Genomic DNA, 14,465 nt, shown 5'->3' with positions numbered 1-14,465 from the left:
TTGAATTAATGTGTTTTCTGGGGACAACAAAAAGGGCATCATTTGATTCTATGTACATGCTTCTAAACAAAGAGTACACGTATTTTTACTCTTGTTTATCTTATCCTCAATTCCCTTTCTTGTGTTATAGTTCAAGAAGATATTTTATCCGTCTTTAATTTTTCTTCTTTGAATTTAAGTAATTGGCTAAAGGAGCATTTTTCTCATAAGTAAAGGTAACAATTCTTTTTGTTTGTATGGCTCTTTGGGAAATTTCCTTTTTACAATGCCACTATTTTTATCAGTCTTTCAAAAGTGACAGTTGTCAGAGCCTGATCAAAAAAACAAGGAGCTACTATACCAATGAGGTAGCACTTGAGTCCCAAGGACAATCTACTGGCTGACAACAAAAGTGCCTCACGTATTTCTAGAGAGCTACTGTTTTCAGCTTCTTAGAAAAATTGTCTCAATCTGTACAATTCATTCTTAAACTTCCTTGCACAAATAACAGAACATTATCATAAAAATGATAATACGATCAATTCATTTGGAAAATTAGGTTGTGTTAAACCAGCAATTCTGAACCTGGCATCAATGTACTTGAATAGAAAAACATACTATCTTTATTTTTATTAAACTCTAATTGAAATACAATATTTATTTTGATTATAAATATAGGTATAGATCATAATAGCATTAATACTACATAAGACTTTGTCATCAATAAAAATCACAAATATTTTCATATCCTATTACGTTGTTGCAGACATCTTGAGATATTTATGCTCCTTCTTTGAAATTAAACTAGTTCTTATACCCAGTGCTACATTTTTTAAGTTTTGAAAATCATGTCTATTCACTACATCATAGATTATGTTAAATATATATGCTTTTTATTTGAGAGAGAGAGAGAGTGAATAAATCTCAAGCAGGCTCTATGCTCAGTGCAGAGCCAGACATGGGGCTTGATCCCACGACCCAGGGATCACAACCTGAGTGGAAATCAAAGAGTCAGACACTCAACAGACTAAGCCACTCAGGTACCCAAAGTTTAATATTTTCATAACCATATTTCAATGTGATCAGTTTCTTCTGAAACATATATATGTTGCATTTTATGCATTTCATGACATTGTCTTGAGAAGTTGTCCATAGGTCTCACAGGATGCCAAAAGATTCCATGGCATAAAAAAAGTTAGAACTCCTTTAAAAAATCTTTTAAATGTGCTGATGGGTGAGCACCAAGGAAGTAACCTGTCACATGGACCTTCCCTGTCCCCCAAAGGAAAAAAAAGGTAATTAACCTAATTTGACCTCCTTCCCTTTCCCCTTAAGGAAGGTGACCTTGTCTGAAACAATCCTTTCCATTCTTTTGCTAATAACCTCCTTGCCTTTATCCTCCTCCCTATAAAAACTTTTTTTTTTTTTTCCTTACAACTCTGGAGTTACCCTCTACTTGCTGGATGGATTGCTGCCCCATTAATGAATTGTTTAATAAAGGCATTTAGATTCAAGTTAAAATCAACAAAAATAAACACATGCTGATGAATATTAGGCCCACTCACATCACTCTGAAGGTCATATGCCTTCCGAGCCTGTATGACGTCGTTTTGATCAGGCAGACAGATCCATTCATGTAGAGGATGTTTGTAGTCTATGTCGCTTACAAGGACCTGACACTTCTTGGCCAACACCAATCCCAGCATGTCCACTGGGCTGCTGAACTTGGTCTTCCACTTCTCAAAGTCCTTCTTGTACTCCCTGTCACTTTGGATCTTGGCCACATGGATGGACCACATTATCTTGGGGTCATCCTCAACATTTCGAGCCCCAATGTGATGGCCAAGCTGTTTGCGGTAGCCTTCCTTGTACTTGTACTAAAAAAAGAAAAAAAGATATGAGTTTGATAACAACATCTCATTTATATAACATTTTATAGTTTCATACACACATTATTTCTTTTGATTTTTCCTTTCACTAGTGAGAGAGAGAAAAGCTAATATTATCAACCCCATTTTATAAAGTAGAAACCTGAAGCCTAGAGGAATTTTAGCTGATTTGTTCACGATCACATCACAAGTAGGTGATATTCAAGTAGAGAGCTTCTAGTTCTTAATATTTTTCCGTTCTATTAAACTATATTACCTACTTCACATTTGATTGCTTAACAAGGAAATGTAAAACATCTTGTACATTCTAAAAAAACATCTGCTTAAAGATGTGGCTTTTTCCTAAAAATGTATTAAGAATATTTTAGAATCTATCTTTTAGAATTTATACTGAATGTCCTGATCAAGAGAATGGGCTACATTTAGATGATCTCACCAGAAAATATCTCCCTGTTAGGTCACTGAACTTTCACCATGAAAGAGTCATGCCTTGGGTCACTGTTCCATACTTTTAGAATTCAAGAACAACATGTTATGATTCATCTTATCATAAGATGATCATAGTGTGGACTTTTCCAGCTGTTTTACAGCCAGAGAATGTTTTGATGATAGAAGGAATGAAACCTAAGTCTAAGGCATGGAGCCCTCCCAGAAGAAGGAAAGCCTGGATTTGGGTCCTCAGGAGTCATGGTACAGAATAAGGGTGCCAGATACTCTCAGGAGATGTTTCGCATGAGAAGGAAAAGCTACAGAGAAGAGAACAAGTTTCTCTTCTCAATTTGTTCTTACAACCGTTAGGGGCATCTTCAGAGTTACATCTCACTAAAAGTTACAAAGGATGAAACAAAACTCTAAAATACATCTGTCATCTAGTCTTCCTTTGATGCCAGAATGGATGGAAGTAGCAGGAAAGAACTCACATTTATATTGGCTGATGTACATGTTCTTTCAATGTCTTCTACAAACATCCACAGCATTTGCTGCTCAACTTCTAAGGCTCAAAAATATGAACCCATTTTTAGGGTCTATAAAACCCTCATTTTACAAGAAAATACCTCTAACCCCAACTGATTAACAGGTATCATCATGGACACATCATCTTGTGGTTTGCTTTGTTTTTATTGGCAACTTTGTACATGGTGGAATTACCAAACGAAATTGAGACTTGTAGGGACAACCAAAATTCTGGCAAGAAAAATTATAAAAGCTGCCATTTGGGAAAATCTCTAAGAAATGCCTCTTCCAAAAACATCAACTTACATCGCTAGCAATATCTCTTGAGGCCTTGGCTGCCTGGATTGGGATGGCATCCAAACGCAAATCATAGCCTTCCTTCCTGGACTCTTCCAAAGCAAGTTTATAGAGTTTCTGTAGAAAAGAAAGTCATTAATCATTATTCCTTTCATTAAAAAATAAAGCAGGTTATTATTAAATTTTCCCTGTCCTCATTTAAACTATAGAAAGAGATCCATAAAATCAAATATTAGGTGGGTTTCTACAAAATTGCTTTGTAGGTGCTTAAGGATTTTAAGGCACATGTTCTAAAGTTGGAGGTTTTATTAATTGGTAAGTTTAAAACACACACACATGCGCACACACACAAATTATCTTGGGGGGAGATCAGCCTGTGGTTGCCAAAATTTTGTTTCACCAAACAAGAATATGTAAAAAAAATACTATTTACTATCACCATTATAATATGAAAGAAAACCATCTTAATACTAAACAAGGAGAAAGAATAAGGATATTATCTTCAAATTGAATATATTTGAATGTATGAAAAACTCAATGTGTTATATATGTTTTTTTATCATTTTGCTATGGACTATCATCACAGACCATGATCAATATGTAGAGCAGGGTTTCAAATAATCACCCTGTTGAAAATACTAGTCCTGAGAGAGATGCCTAGAAAAATACTTGCAAAGAATTTGCTTAAAGGGTAATGCTTAAAGGGTAACCAGAGCATTACTGAAACAGCAGAATACCAGAGGGCATGACACCTCACTGGGTTCCAACAGTGCCTCCTAAATAGCTGTTTAATCAAATAATGGCTTGATACCCACACTGACCTGTAGGAGAAGACATCAGGAGTGTAATTCCCATTGAAATATTTCTCCATAAGCATTCCATTCCCTGCTACCCTGTTGCTACAAGGCTGGCTACTTTGTGGACCTACCACACAGCCCGAAATTGAAGCAAGAGAGAACTCTATTCTACTGACGTTACTTTGGAGTGTGTATAAGTCAAACCATGTCACTTAGGAAACCGTTACAATAGTTCATTTTTGCCTTTCTGTTCATTATATGATCAATAGTTTACTCACATCACTGTAGTTTATTCGGTTGAGTTTGGCTAGCATGATTTCTGGTGTATCTGGCATGACATGGATTGATTTCTTATCATTGTCCCAGGCTTCAGTATATAAGCGCTATGAAGAAAGAAATTAGAAAAATTATTTTGGCATTCAAAGATGCTTTTCTTTTGATATGTGTCAGTCACCTCTCCTCTATACGAAGTAGAAATAAAATTACTTAAGTTGCATAAATTCCTACTTTTCGTGTAGATAAATTACTATTTCCCAGAGTATTTAGCTTACTAGTTTACTATTTCATTGACTCGGTTGTTACTGTTTCTTATTAAAATGCTTTAGCAGTTCTGAAAAGTATAAATGGGTTGCAGTATTTAAAATCTATAATTATGAAATAATTACAGTGCATAGTATTTTTAACAGTTAAATATTTTGAAGTATTAAGTAACTATGGTATTATAATGGAAAAATCATTTACAAAGGTATCATAAATCCTATAGGAATTATAGGAATGCTGTAACATGTCAGAATTTTTACCTTTTTCGATGGTAAATTCCTCTACCTAACAGTGAGGAATAAAAACTCACCTTACTCATGTTTATAGCATTGCTCTTTGCCAGCACCTGCTCTGGAGTGTCAGTTATGCTGGTAAATTTCAGGGTCTCCGGACGCTGACGGTAGATATTATCACTCAGTATCTCTGCGGCCCTCTTGGCTTGAACCACTTCCACGGAACCAATCGGAACCCAGCCAATGCCTTTCATCCATTCAAGGTCTGACTTATATAAATTCTGCAAATGAACAGATAGGAAACACACTTACTAATTAGAATTTTAGATTCACAGTCACAAAATGCCTATTAGGGAAATACAAAGTATTTGTGAACAAATAAAGCTCCAAGCATAGCTAATCACTCAGTTAAAAGTATTATTGAATATTTTATGAGAATATTTTTTCCCCCTGAGCATTTTTTGGTACAGAGGATTATACTAATATGATAAAAGAACTTTTGTAAAATGTAGAAGACACCTGCCCTTGAGGGTAGTACACGATTTTTACACAGAAGTAGAGCTTCTCTAGCTCTGAAAAACGTGCTCTAACTGGGTGTTGTATGTAAGTGATGAACCACAGGAATCTACCCCAAAAACCAAGAGCACACTTCACACACTGTATGTTAGCCAATTTGACAATAAATTACATTAAATAAAAAAAAAAAAGAAAAATGTGCTCTAATAGCTCCCAGTAAGACCCCACACTCAGACCAATGCTGCTGCAGTCACAAAAACTCTTTTGCCTTTTTTAAAGGAAAAGAGGTGAAATTTAACTACAGTAATGAGTTTCAGCATATAGTAATGTTAACCTTTGCAAATCACGCTCTCACATTTTTAAAATGGAGATATAGTTGACATGTAATATATTAGTTTCAAGTGTACCACATAATGATTTAGTATATGTATATACTGTAAAATGATCACAATAAGTCAAGTTAACATCTATCACTACACATAGCTGCACTTCTGGTGTGTAAAAAGAACTTTAAAAAAAATCTTTATTTCCGCCTTCAAAATCACAAAATATCAAGTGTGTAATGTGGTGTTGTAAAGATAATATATATTTCTCTATTCATTTTATTTTACTATCACTAGTACATGGTAACTGTTAACAAGAATTAGATGATTGGTTTTGAAAAAGACAGTAATATATTAGTATTTCCCTGTCAGTAGGTAGAAAATATGAAATGTTTGTTAAAATGATTTAGTATAATATACTTCTGTTCCCACTTTTTCCACCTCCCTCCATGCCAACATGTATTTCTCTCTCTTTAAGCCAAAAATATGCAGCTATATACTTCTGAGGACTAAGTTTCACCTAACTCATGCAAAGGAAGCCTGAATTACTAGGAAGAAATGTACCTATATATATAATTGATAATATATATTTTATTTCCTCTTTTACATATGACTTTGGGGGGAGAAAAACTGTGAAATAAACTGTAGTGCTTCCAATAGGAAACTCTTTTTAAACATTTAATGGTATATTGTTTAAAATATACAAATAAATTCCAGTCTCCTGGCACTAGTCAGAATTTAAGGACATGTTTCAGATCCTCTTTTAACATGCAGAACCAGCATCAGGGATACTCACATCACTCTGGAGGTCATAAGCTTTCCGAGCCTGGATGATGTCATTCTGGTCCGGCAGGCAGGTCCATTCATGCAGAGGATGTTTATAGTCCACGTCACTGACTAAGGTCTGACATTTCTTGGCCAGAACGATACCAAGCATGTCCACTGGGCTGCTGTATCTGGTCTTGTATTTCTCAAATTCTTTCTTGTACTCTCGGTCACTCTGCACTTTGGCGATGTGGAGAGACCACATTATCTTGGGGTCATCGTGTACTGCTCGGGCACCAATGTGGTGACCCAACTGCTTACGGTAAGCTTCTTTGTATTTGTACTGAAAGAGAAACCAGTAAATAAGGAGGGAGCACCAAGGGCTATTTCCTGTCATTCTTTTTGTGATGAGGCTTTTCTATGAAATCCTTAAGACGCTAGGGTACATTCAACATGTGCTGAGATGCTACACATTGGAAAACGGTTACTTTCAATGAAGAGGATGTTGTGCTCATTTGCACATTTATACAGAATAATTCCACAATGATCGCTTTATATGATGCTAAAAATCTTTATGTTGATAAAAAGAGACTAAAAAGTTCACTTTTTAGTGAGTTCAATTGTAGTGATAAACAGTGTCTCAGAAGTTGGTCATATGGGTGGACTCAACTGAGATTTTCCTAATCTTTTTTCTAGGACATTCTGAGAAATAATTTTCCTCTGCACAAATAGTCTGGGAGCAGTTTAAAAATGGGTGAATTTTGTTGTTTGATAGGTTTAGAGTTTCAGTTTTGCAAAATGAAAAAGTTCTGGAAGTCTGTTGCTCAATAGTGCAAATACACTTAACATTGCTGAACTATGTACTTAAAAATGGTTAAGACAGTAAATTTTATATGTTTTAAACCATGATTAAAAAGAAAAGCCTATAAAAATGGACAATTTGCTACTATTCAGATTAATATTTAAGTTGTCCAGGAATCTGATATCTTCACTTTTAAGGTAAAGGAATATTGATTTTGTGGATCCTTCAGCATGCAGACATATCTTTTTTGCTATCCTATGTCCTTCCTCAAGTCAGGAGGGAGAACTCCATTAAATCCCGCTCCTTTCCTGGCATCTTTGTCTTGAGTGTATCCTGAGGAGAGCTCATGAGGTTTTATGAGCTACTAGCTCAACATATGTCCATCTAGCCTTAATGAAGGTACCCAATCTTATTAAACAAAGACCAAAGGACAGGAATCAAAGGAACTACATTCCAGTCCAGACTTTGTCTCAAAGATGCTTGTGATCTTGGGCAGGTTACCTACTGTCTCAAACCCTAATTTATTTGCCTGTACAGTGAAGGCAGTTAAGGTGGAAGACTACAGATCCATGGATGATGACTACAGAGACATCCATCTGTGTTTCCCTGCACAGAGGGCTGGCCTGTTGGTAGCAAAGGGAAGGACTTGTTCAGCTCTTACATCACTGGCAATGTCTCGGGAGGCCTTGGCAGCCACAATGGGAATGGCATCACTTCTCAAGTCATAGCCTTCTTTCTTGGCTTCTTCCATGGCCTGGCGATAGAAGTTCTGAGGAAAGAAGTATCAACATTCATTCATTCATTCGTTCATATACATATACATATACATATATATATATATATATATATATATATATATATATATATATATATATATCTTATTTATTTTGAGAGAGAGAGAGTGCACAAGCAGGGGAAGGGCAGAGAGAGGGGAGAGAGAGAATCCCAAGCAGGCTCCATTCTGTCAGTGCTGAGCCTGACACAGGGCTTGATCTCACAAACAGTGAGATTACCGACCTGAGCTGAAATCAAGAGTCAGACGCTTAACTGACTACCTACCCAGGCGTCCCAGAAATAGTAGCTTTTAGATATAATACTTTCACTCTAAAAATGTATTTTTGTCCAAAGAAGACTGCTTTGGATGCAGAATTAACTGCACTAATATGTTCAGCTTTAAATCTTAAACACATACACACACACACACACACACACACACACACACACCCTCTTTCTTTTACATTCTATTTATCCAAGCTATTTAAGCTGAGATTTTACATCTGGCAGGCTTTAACGCTGCAAGTTCTCTTTACACAAATCCTTACAGATTTTAGACGTGAAGTCAATAGTTTTCAAATGTGTTGGATTGTTCAGCCCTTGCTCTTCTCATCAAACAACCAAGAAGTGTTGATTTAACTCCAAATTTGAATTAGGGACAATTTTACTAGCAAAGAATATGATTACGTAACAATACACAACACCACCTTAAATATGTATGTGTCTACAACCAAATAGTGCTGAACTAAGGATAATCTGTTCCTGAATGGCTTTGTTAATATTGATTTGCTCCATAATTATTAATTTTTTATTTAAAAATTTTAATTATAAATTGTTAATTTATTAGTTAAAAACACAAAACTAATTAAAATATATTTGATAATTTATTCTGTAAATTGGAAAAACACCCACTATTCAGTTTCTACGATAGGATAGATACACATAGAAGGTGGAATGCAGGTGCTGTGGGAACACAGTTTGAGAACCAGTACATTAAACAAATCACCTATACTAGAAGTCTTCATTCAGCACTTTTTGCTTGTGAGCCACCCACAAGAATTTGACCAAATCCTATATACTGTTAAGATAAATTTTAAAATAATTGCTAATATTGTTTTTTAATTAATCAATAATAAAGTATGCATTGTGATAATTTTTAAACATAAAAAGTAAAAATTTATTGGATCTCTTAATGTTACTTTTGTGATTTATAGGAAATCACAGTACCTTGATTGAAAACCTTGAAAAAGGTTTTGGTGGATATTAATGAATTAAATTGTTTGGCAGATATTTTGTTTTTTTTTTAAATACACTCAGGCATGTACCACATTAACTGCTGGAACAGGTATGCTTTTTTTTTTTCCTCTTTTTAGAAATAAAATCTTTAAAAAATCTTATCTGGTCAAATATTTTAATGTATGTTTTAATATTTATAAATGTATATTTTCCTTATTTTGAAAAACTTCAAACCTACAGAAAAGTTTTAAGAATAGTACAATGGGGGCGCCTGGGTGACTCAGTCGGTTAAGCGTCCGACTTCGGCTCAGGTCACAATCTCGTGGTCCGTGAGTTCGAGCCCCGCGTAGGGCTCTGGGCTGATGGCTCAGAGCCTGGAGCCTGCTTCCGATTCTGTGTCTCCCTCTCTCTTTGCCCCTCCCCCGTTCATGCTCTGTCTCTTTCTGTCTCAAAAATAAATGAAACGTTAAAAAAAATTTTTTTTTAAAAATAGTACAATGAACACCCAGCTACCCAATTATTAGCACTTTTGCCATATTTATTTTCTCTTTCTCTTTTATGTGTGTATGTTTGGCATGTATATTTGTTTTTTTAAATCTTATTTTCAGTTATAAGAACCAATTAAGAGTAAATTGTAGACATCATGGGTTTCACTTTTAAATATTTAAAGCATATATTGCCTAAGAAAAAAGTCACTTTTACACAACCACAATATATTTATTAAATTTGGGAAATTCGATATTGACACAATACTCTTATCTAATAGACAGTGAATATTCAAATTCCACCAACTGTCCCAGTAGTGTCCTTTATAGCAATATTGTTTGTCTACCTAGAATCCAACTCAGGAGCACGAGTGGCATTTGACTGTTCTCGCAGATTTTTAGGCCTTTAATCTGTGCTTTTTGTTTGAAAGTTAGAGAAGAGTGGCTAAGAAAGAGGAAGTGGACACCACTGAGGGCAGGGCCCCTCAGGCAGGTAATTTAGAAGAGTAGGGAAGGGAAGCCCTCCCTGTTAAAGTGATTTGTTTATAACACCACAAGCCAGAGTACCCACTGGAAAGACTTTGTGTTACCTCAAGGACACCTGAAGTTGGAAGGTAGCTCATCTTTATACCCCAAAACAGAGACATAGTTCTTAAAGTGGTCTATGATGGAATAATTTAATCTTTAATTTCAGTTTCCTCCCTTTCCTCTTTTAAGAGAGTTACTGCTTCAGAGCAAGTAGATGCAGAACCTGTAGATAGTTCTGGAAAAGGATTTAGAAATTGCTTATGGTTTTAAGGGGAAAACAACAATGACCTACAATTCTTTAGGGCTTTATCTTTCTTCCTACTCTATAATGTTCAGTATTTTGTCACTGTTGAGGCTGCATGAAGACAAAATTTTAAATGTAAGGAAAAATTTTAAACATGTGGCAGAAATAGTGAAAACTAATTGCTTCATCATTACCCCCCATTCTCATGTTAGATTGAATTAAAAATATTGGAATAATGTCTGAATTTTAAATATGATGCAGAGATAATTTAATTTTTAAATTACTTGAGTCTTAGAAGGAACTTATTACATGTTTTTAATGTAGATCATCAATACATGACAAATTACATTCTTCCCAAGATTTTACAAGGAAAAGCTGAAACAAAAATAAGAATAAATTGGATACATTTAAGCTAAAATCCCAAGGGCATTTGAACTTCTTAAAAAATTCTAAAATGTTTATTCCGTAACTGGAGAGTCAAATAGTTTGTCTATTATATTTTTCCTTTGAGGACTCTGTCCTTCTGCATAAGTGGAAAAAATGTGTTTAAATCATCTCATGTCTTTAGGCCAAACAAATTGATTTATTTCATTCTTTCAACATTTGAAAAAGATGCAGGGCTTCAAAGAAGAGAACGCTTTTGGTTACCATCAAGACTATGTTTTAAAGCTTGTTTGGTAAGTAATTTACCCAAGAGAACTAGAATAGGTAAATGAGAATTTGAGAGAAAAAAAAGATGTGGTTGCTTTGTTTTGTTTACATTTATTGAGTATGGAATGAAGGTACCAATTGGGTTGAGAAAAAATTCAAGTGAGCCATTATGAAATCTAATCTTCAGAAGATAGTCCTTAGGCAATTAACATGATCATGCCATTTTAAAGAAAATGAATCCAGCTGAAAATTGCAGAAATAAAAGCCTAATTTCCTCTCAGCAGCTAAAAAACAAAAACAAAAACAAAAAAAACACCTACCTCATCTGACCTCATTTTAACAAAAGACAGAGGCTTAAAAGTGTCATTACAGTTTGGGGTAGAAACTAACTTCATCTGTCTGGGGTGAGACAGACCTCTTGGGAAAAGCTCAACGAACAGAGAAGCTCTGTGGCCAAGAGAAAAATTGTTCGTTCAAAAAATGACTGAAGCCAAGACCAAGCAAATACTTATGATCAGGCTTGTCCTCAGGTCTGTTTTATAATGTTAGAGGGAGGGAAATCGTACCCTCTTCATTTCACTTGTCACTTGTCACGGTTAAATGAAGCATGACTCTTCTTTAGGGCTGATTATAAATAAAAGTAGTCAATACAGATAAAAGAATGAAGATGGTCAAGTCTTGAAAATGGGTGCTTAATTTTCTAGTGTTCTCAAACTGAAGAAAAGTCTCCCCCCCCCCCTTTTTTTAAACGAAGACACACAAACTTGTGAGAAAACAATCTCTTCTTGAATAAACCAGTAATTGTTGATTTTGGCAAGTACAACTGGGCAAGAAGCTGTCCCTGCAGCAGTATTTCTGGACTGCAAAGATATATGATGACACGTTTAGTGAGGCTGGAGATAACACATAAAAAAATATATTTTATTGTCTTCAGGCAATTTTGAAATGGATGGACTTGAGGATTCTCATTTCAGTTCTTGTAAATAAAGCTCAAGTTATTTTGAGTATATTAAATAAATCTAATTTGCATGGTAACATAGCAATCATTATTTTTTAATTAAAATTATAATGAATTTCAATCATTAATAGTTGACTTTGATAGTTTTCTTTCTCCTCCTGAGACACAGATATTTTTGTATTTATCTATTTCTGTATCATTTTATGTATCTCCTTTTTGAAAAATGGCACATATATTCAGGGTAAGGTGATGGGCATAAAAAATCAAAACTAAGCCAACTGGTGCACATGAGAATTAAATCCATAATTCTAACGTTTTTACTACATCAGCAAAAAATCAATGTGGTCAGACCAAGAAAACAAAACAAATGGTCTTACCTCACTGTAATTTATTTTATTTTGTCTTGCCAACATAATTTCAGGTGTATCAGGCATGATGTGAATTTGGGTCTTGTCTTTGTCCCAGGCTTCTGTGTATAAGCGCTGTGAATGATAAACAGGTTAATGAATGAGAAAAACAATGTTGTAAATAAGAGTTTCTAATTTAGAGTTCATGACAAAGTTGGAAGCCAGGCTCCTCCCTGTCTATGCTGTGTACTTTATACCAACACTCCAAATCTCTTTGCTATTACAAGATATTTATTGCCACTAAATGGAAACACAGACTAAGATATGAAGAGAAAACCTGTGTGTGTGTTTTGTTACACTATCACGTCCAATTCAATTATAAGCAAGTATTTTCCAAGCATACATACCATATGCACTGTGGTTACATTAAATCCTTCCCATGGTTTTGTTTGTTATTTGTCTGTTAATGGCAAATGTAACTGGATATGCCATCTCCAGATTTCTTTTTGATGAATGTTATGGAGATTCACATTGACTTGCTAGTTGTGAACTCACTTAGATAAATACCCAATGGGAAAGAAACCTTGATATCAAACCATGTATTACTCTCATTGACTTCAAACAAACTGAACACCAAACACCTGTCCTATTCTTAGCTCTGGCTCTTTCACAAGAGATGTCAAAGCAGAAATTCCCACATACATTTTTGGAATCCTAACGTAACTGAATAGAAAATGCAAGCAAACCACTAAAGACAATATGGCAATTGTAAAACAATTAAAAGACTAAATTAACCATAGATATTCTCAAGGGCATATGGTTCTACTTTAGTTTCCCCCAAACTGGGGACTCACCTTGTTCATATTGATGGCATTGTTCTTGGCCAGCACCTGTTCCAGGGAATCAGGCACACTGGTAAATTTCAGCGTGTCTGGAGGCTGGCGGTAGATGTTGTCACTCAGGATCTCCGCAGCTCTCTTGCACTTGACCACATCCACAGACCCAATGGGGACCCAGCCAATACCTCTCAGCCACTGGAGATCTGATTTGTAAATGTTCTGGTGAGATCAAACACAAAAGCAAGTCTTAGGTAAGCTGTTATGACACTTGATTTTAAAAATGAAAGAAAAAGACTGTAAAATTTGGGGTGCCTGGCTGGCTCAGTCAGAGAAGCACATGACTCTTGATTTCGGGGTCATGAGTTTGAGCCCCATGTTGGGTATAAAGATTACTTAAAAATTAAAAAAAAATTTTTAAAATAAAAAAGACTGAAAAACTTTAATAGCTAAACATCATGTCTATGTCTTTTTCAAACATGAAGCCCAGGGGCACCTGGATGGTTTAGTTGGTTAAGCAACTGACTCTTGATTTCGGTTCAGGTCATGATCTCACTGTTTGTAAGTTTGAGCCTGGCATCAGGCTCTGCACTGACAATACAGAGCCTGCTTGGGATTTTCTCCTCTCTCTCTGCCCCTCCCCTGCTCTCTCTCTCAAAATAAATAAATAAACATTAAACATATAAAATATGAAGCCAAATTAGATACACTTTCATGGGATCGTGTTCTCTCTAAAAGAAAAGCAAAGCCCAGTGAATGAGAGGTGGAGAGAAAAAATGTTATTACTTCTGAGGGCTCTAACTAATCCTAGACCATTATCTATGTATCACTGTGTATTACCATCATAAGCATGGTCACTGGTGGTATACAACGGGTCTTAGTACTCACATCACTCTGGAGGTCATAGGCCCGCCGAGCATGGATGACGTTGTTCTGGTCAGGCAGGCATGTCCACTCGTGCAGGTAGTTCTTATAGTCCACATCACTGACTAAGGTCTGGCACTTCTTGGCCAGGACCACCCCCAACATGTCCACTGGGCTGCTGAACTTGGTCTTCCACTTCTCAAAGTCCTTCTTGTATTCCCTGTCACTCTGGATCTTGGCCACATGCATGGACCACATCATCTTGGGGTCATCTTTGATGTCTCGGGCTCCGATGTGGTGGCCTAGTTGCTTGCGATAACCATCTTTATATTTGTACTGAAAAGTAGTCATTTAAAAGGCAAACATGTTAGAAAGGACTAAAATCTTGGTGATTTAAAACATCATTATTTTAAATTTGGAACCATCTGAATACCAACTTGTTTCCTT

The 14,465-nt window shown here is 35.6% G+C and overlaps 1 protein-coding gene across 1 annotated transcript in view; it reads right to left on the bottom strand.

The window, feature by feature from the left end:
* Positions 1-14,465, bottom strand: part of NEB (nebulin) — a 224,961-nt gene that overhangs the window by 117,443 nt on the left and 93,053 nt on the right. Inside the window, exons 69-77 of the mRNA XM_078451297.2 lie at positions 14,043-14,354; positions 13,173-13,376; positions 12,349-12,453; positions 7,757-7,864; positions 6,325-6,636; positions 4,767-4,970; positions 4,195-4,299; positions 3,129-3,236; positions 1,545-1,856 (exon numbers count right to left, since the gene is read on the bottom strand). Of these exons, the coding sequence (XP_078307423.2) occupies positions 1,545-1,856; positions 3,129-3,236; positions 4,195-4,299; positions 4,767-4,970; positions 6,325-6,636; positions 7,757-7,864; positions 12,349-12,453; positions 13,173-13,376; positions 14,043-14,354 (1,770 nt within the window). The remainder of the gene's footprint in view (positions 1-1,544; positions 1,857-3,128; positions 3,237-4,194; positions 4,300-4,766; positions 4,971-6,324; positions 6,637-7,756; positions 7,865-12,348; positions 12,454-13,172; positions 13,377-14,042; positions 14,355-14,465) is intronic.

This window comes from Panthera onca, chromosome C1 (assembly GCF_046562875.1).
Source record: "Panthera onca isolate mPanOnc1 chromosome C1, mPanOnc1 haplotype 2, whole genome shotgun sequence".
Lineage (NCBI taxonomy): Eukaryota > Metazoa > Chordata > Mammalia > Carnivora > Felidae > Panthera > Panthera onca.
Note: the sequence above shows the minus strand (reverse complement) of the source record. Positions and strands in the feature narration are given on the sequence as shown.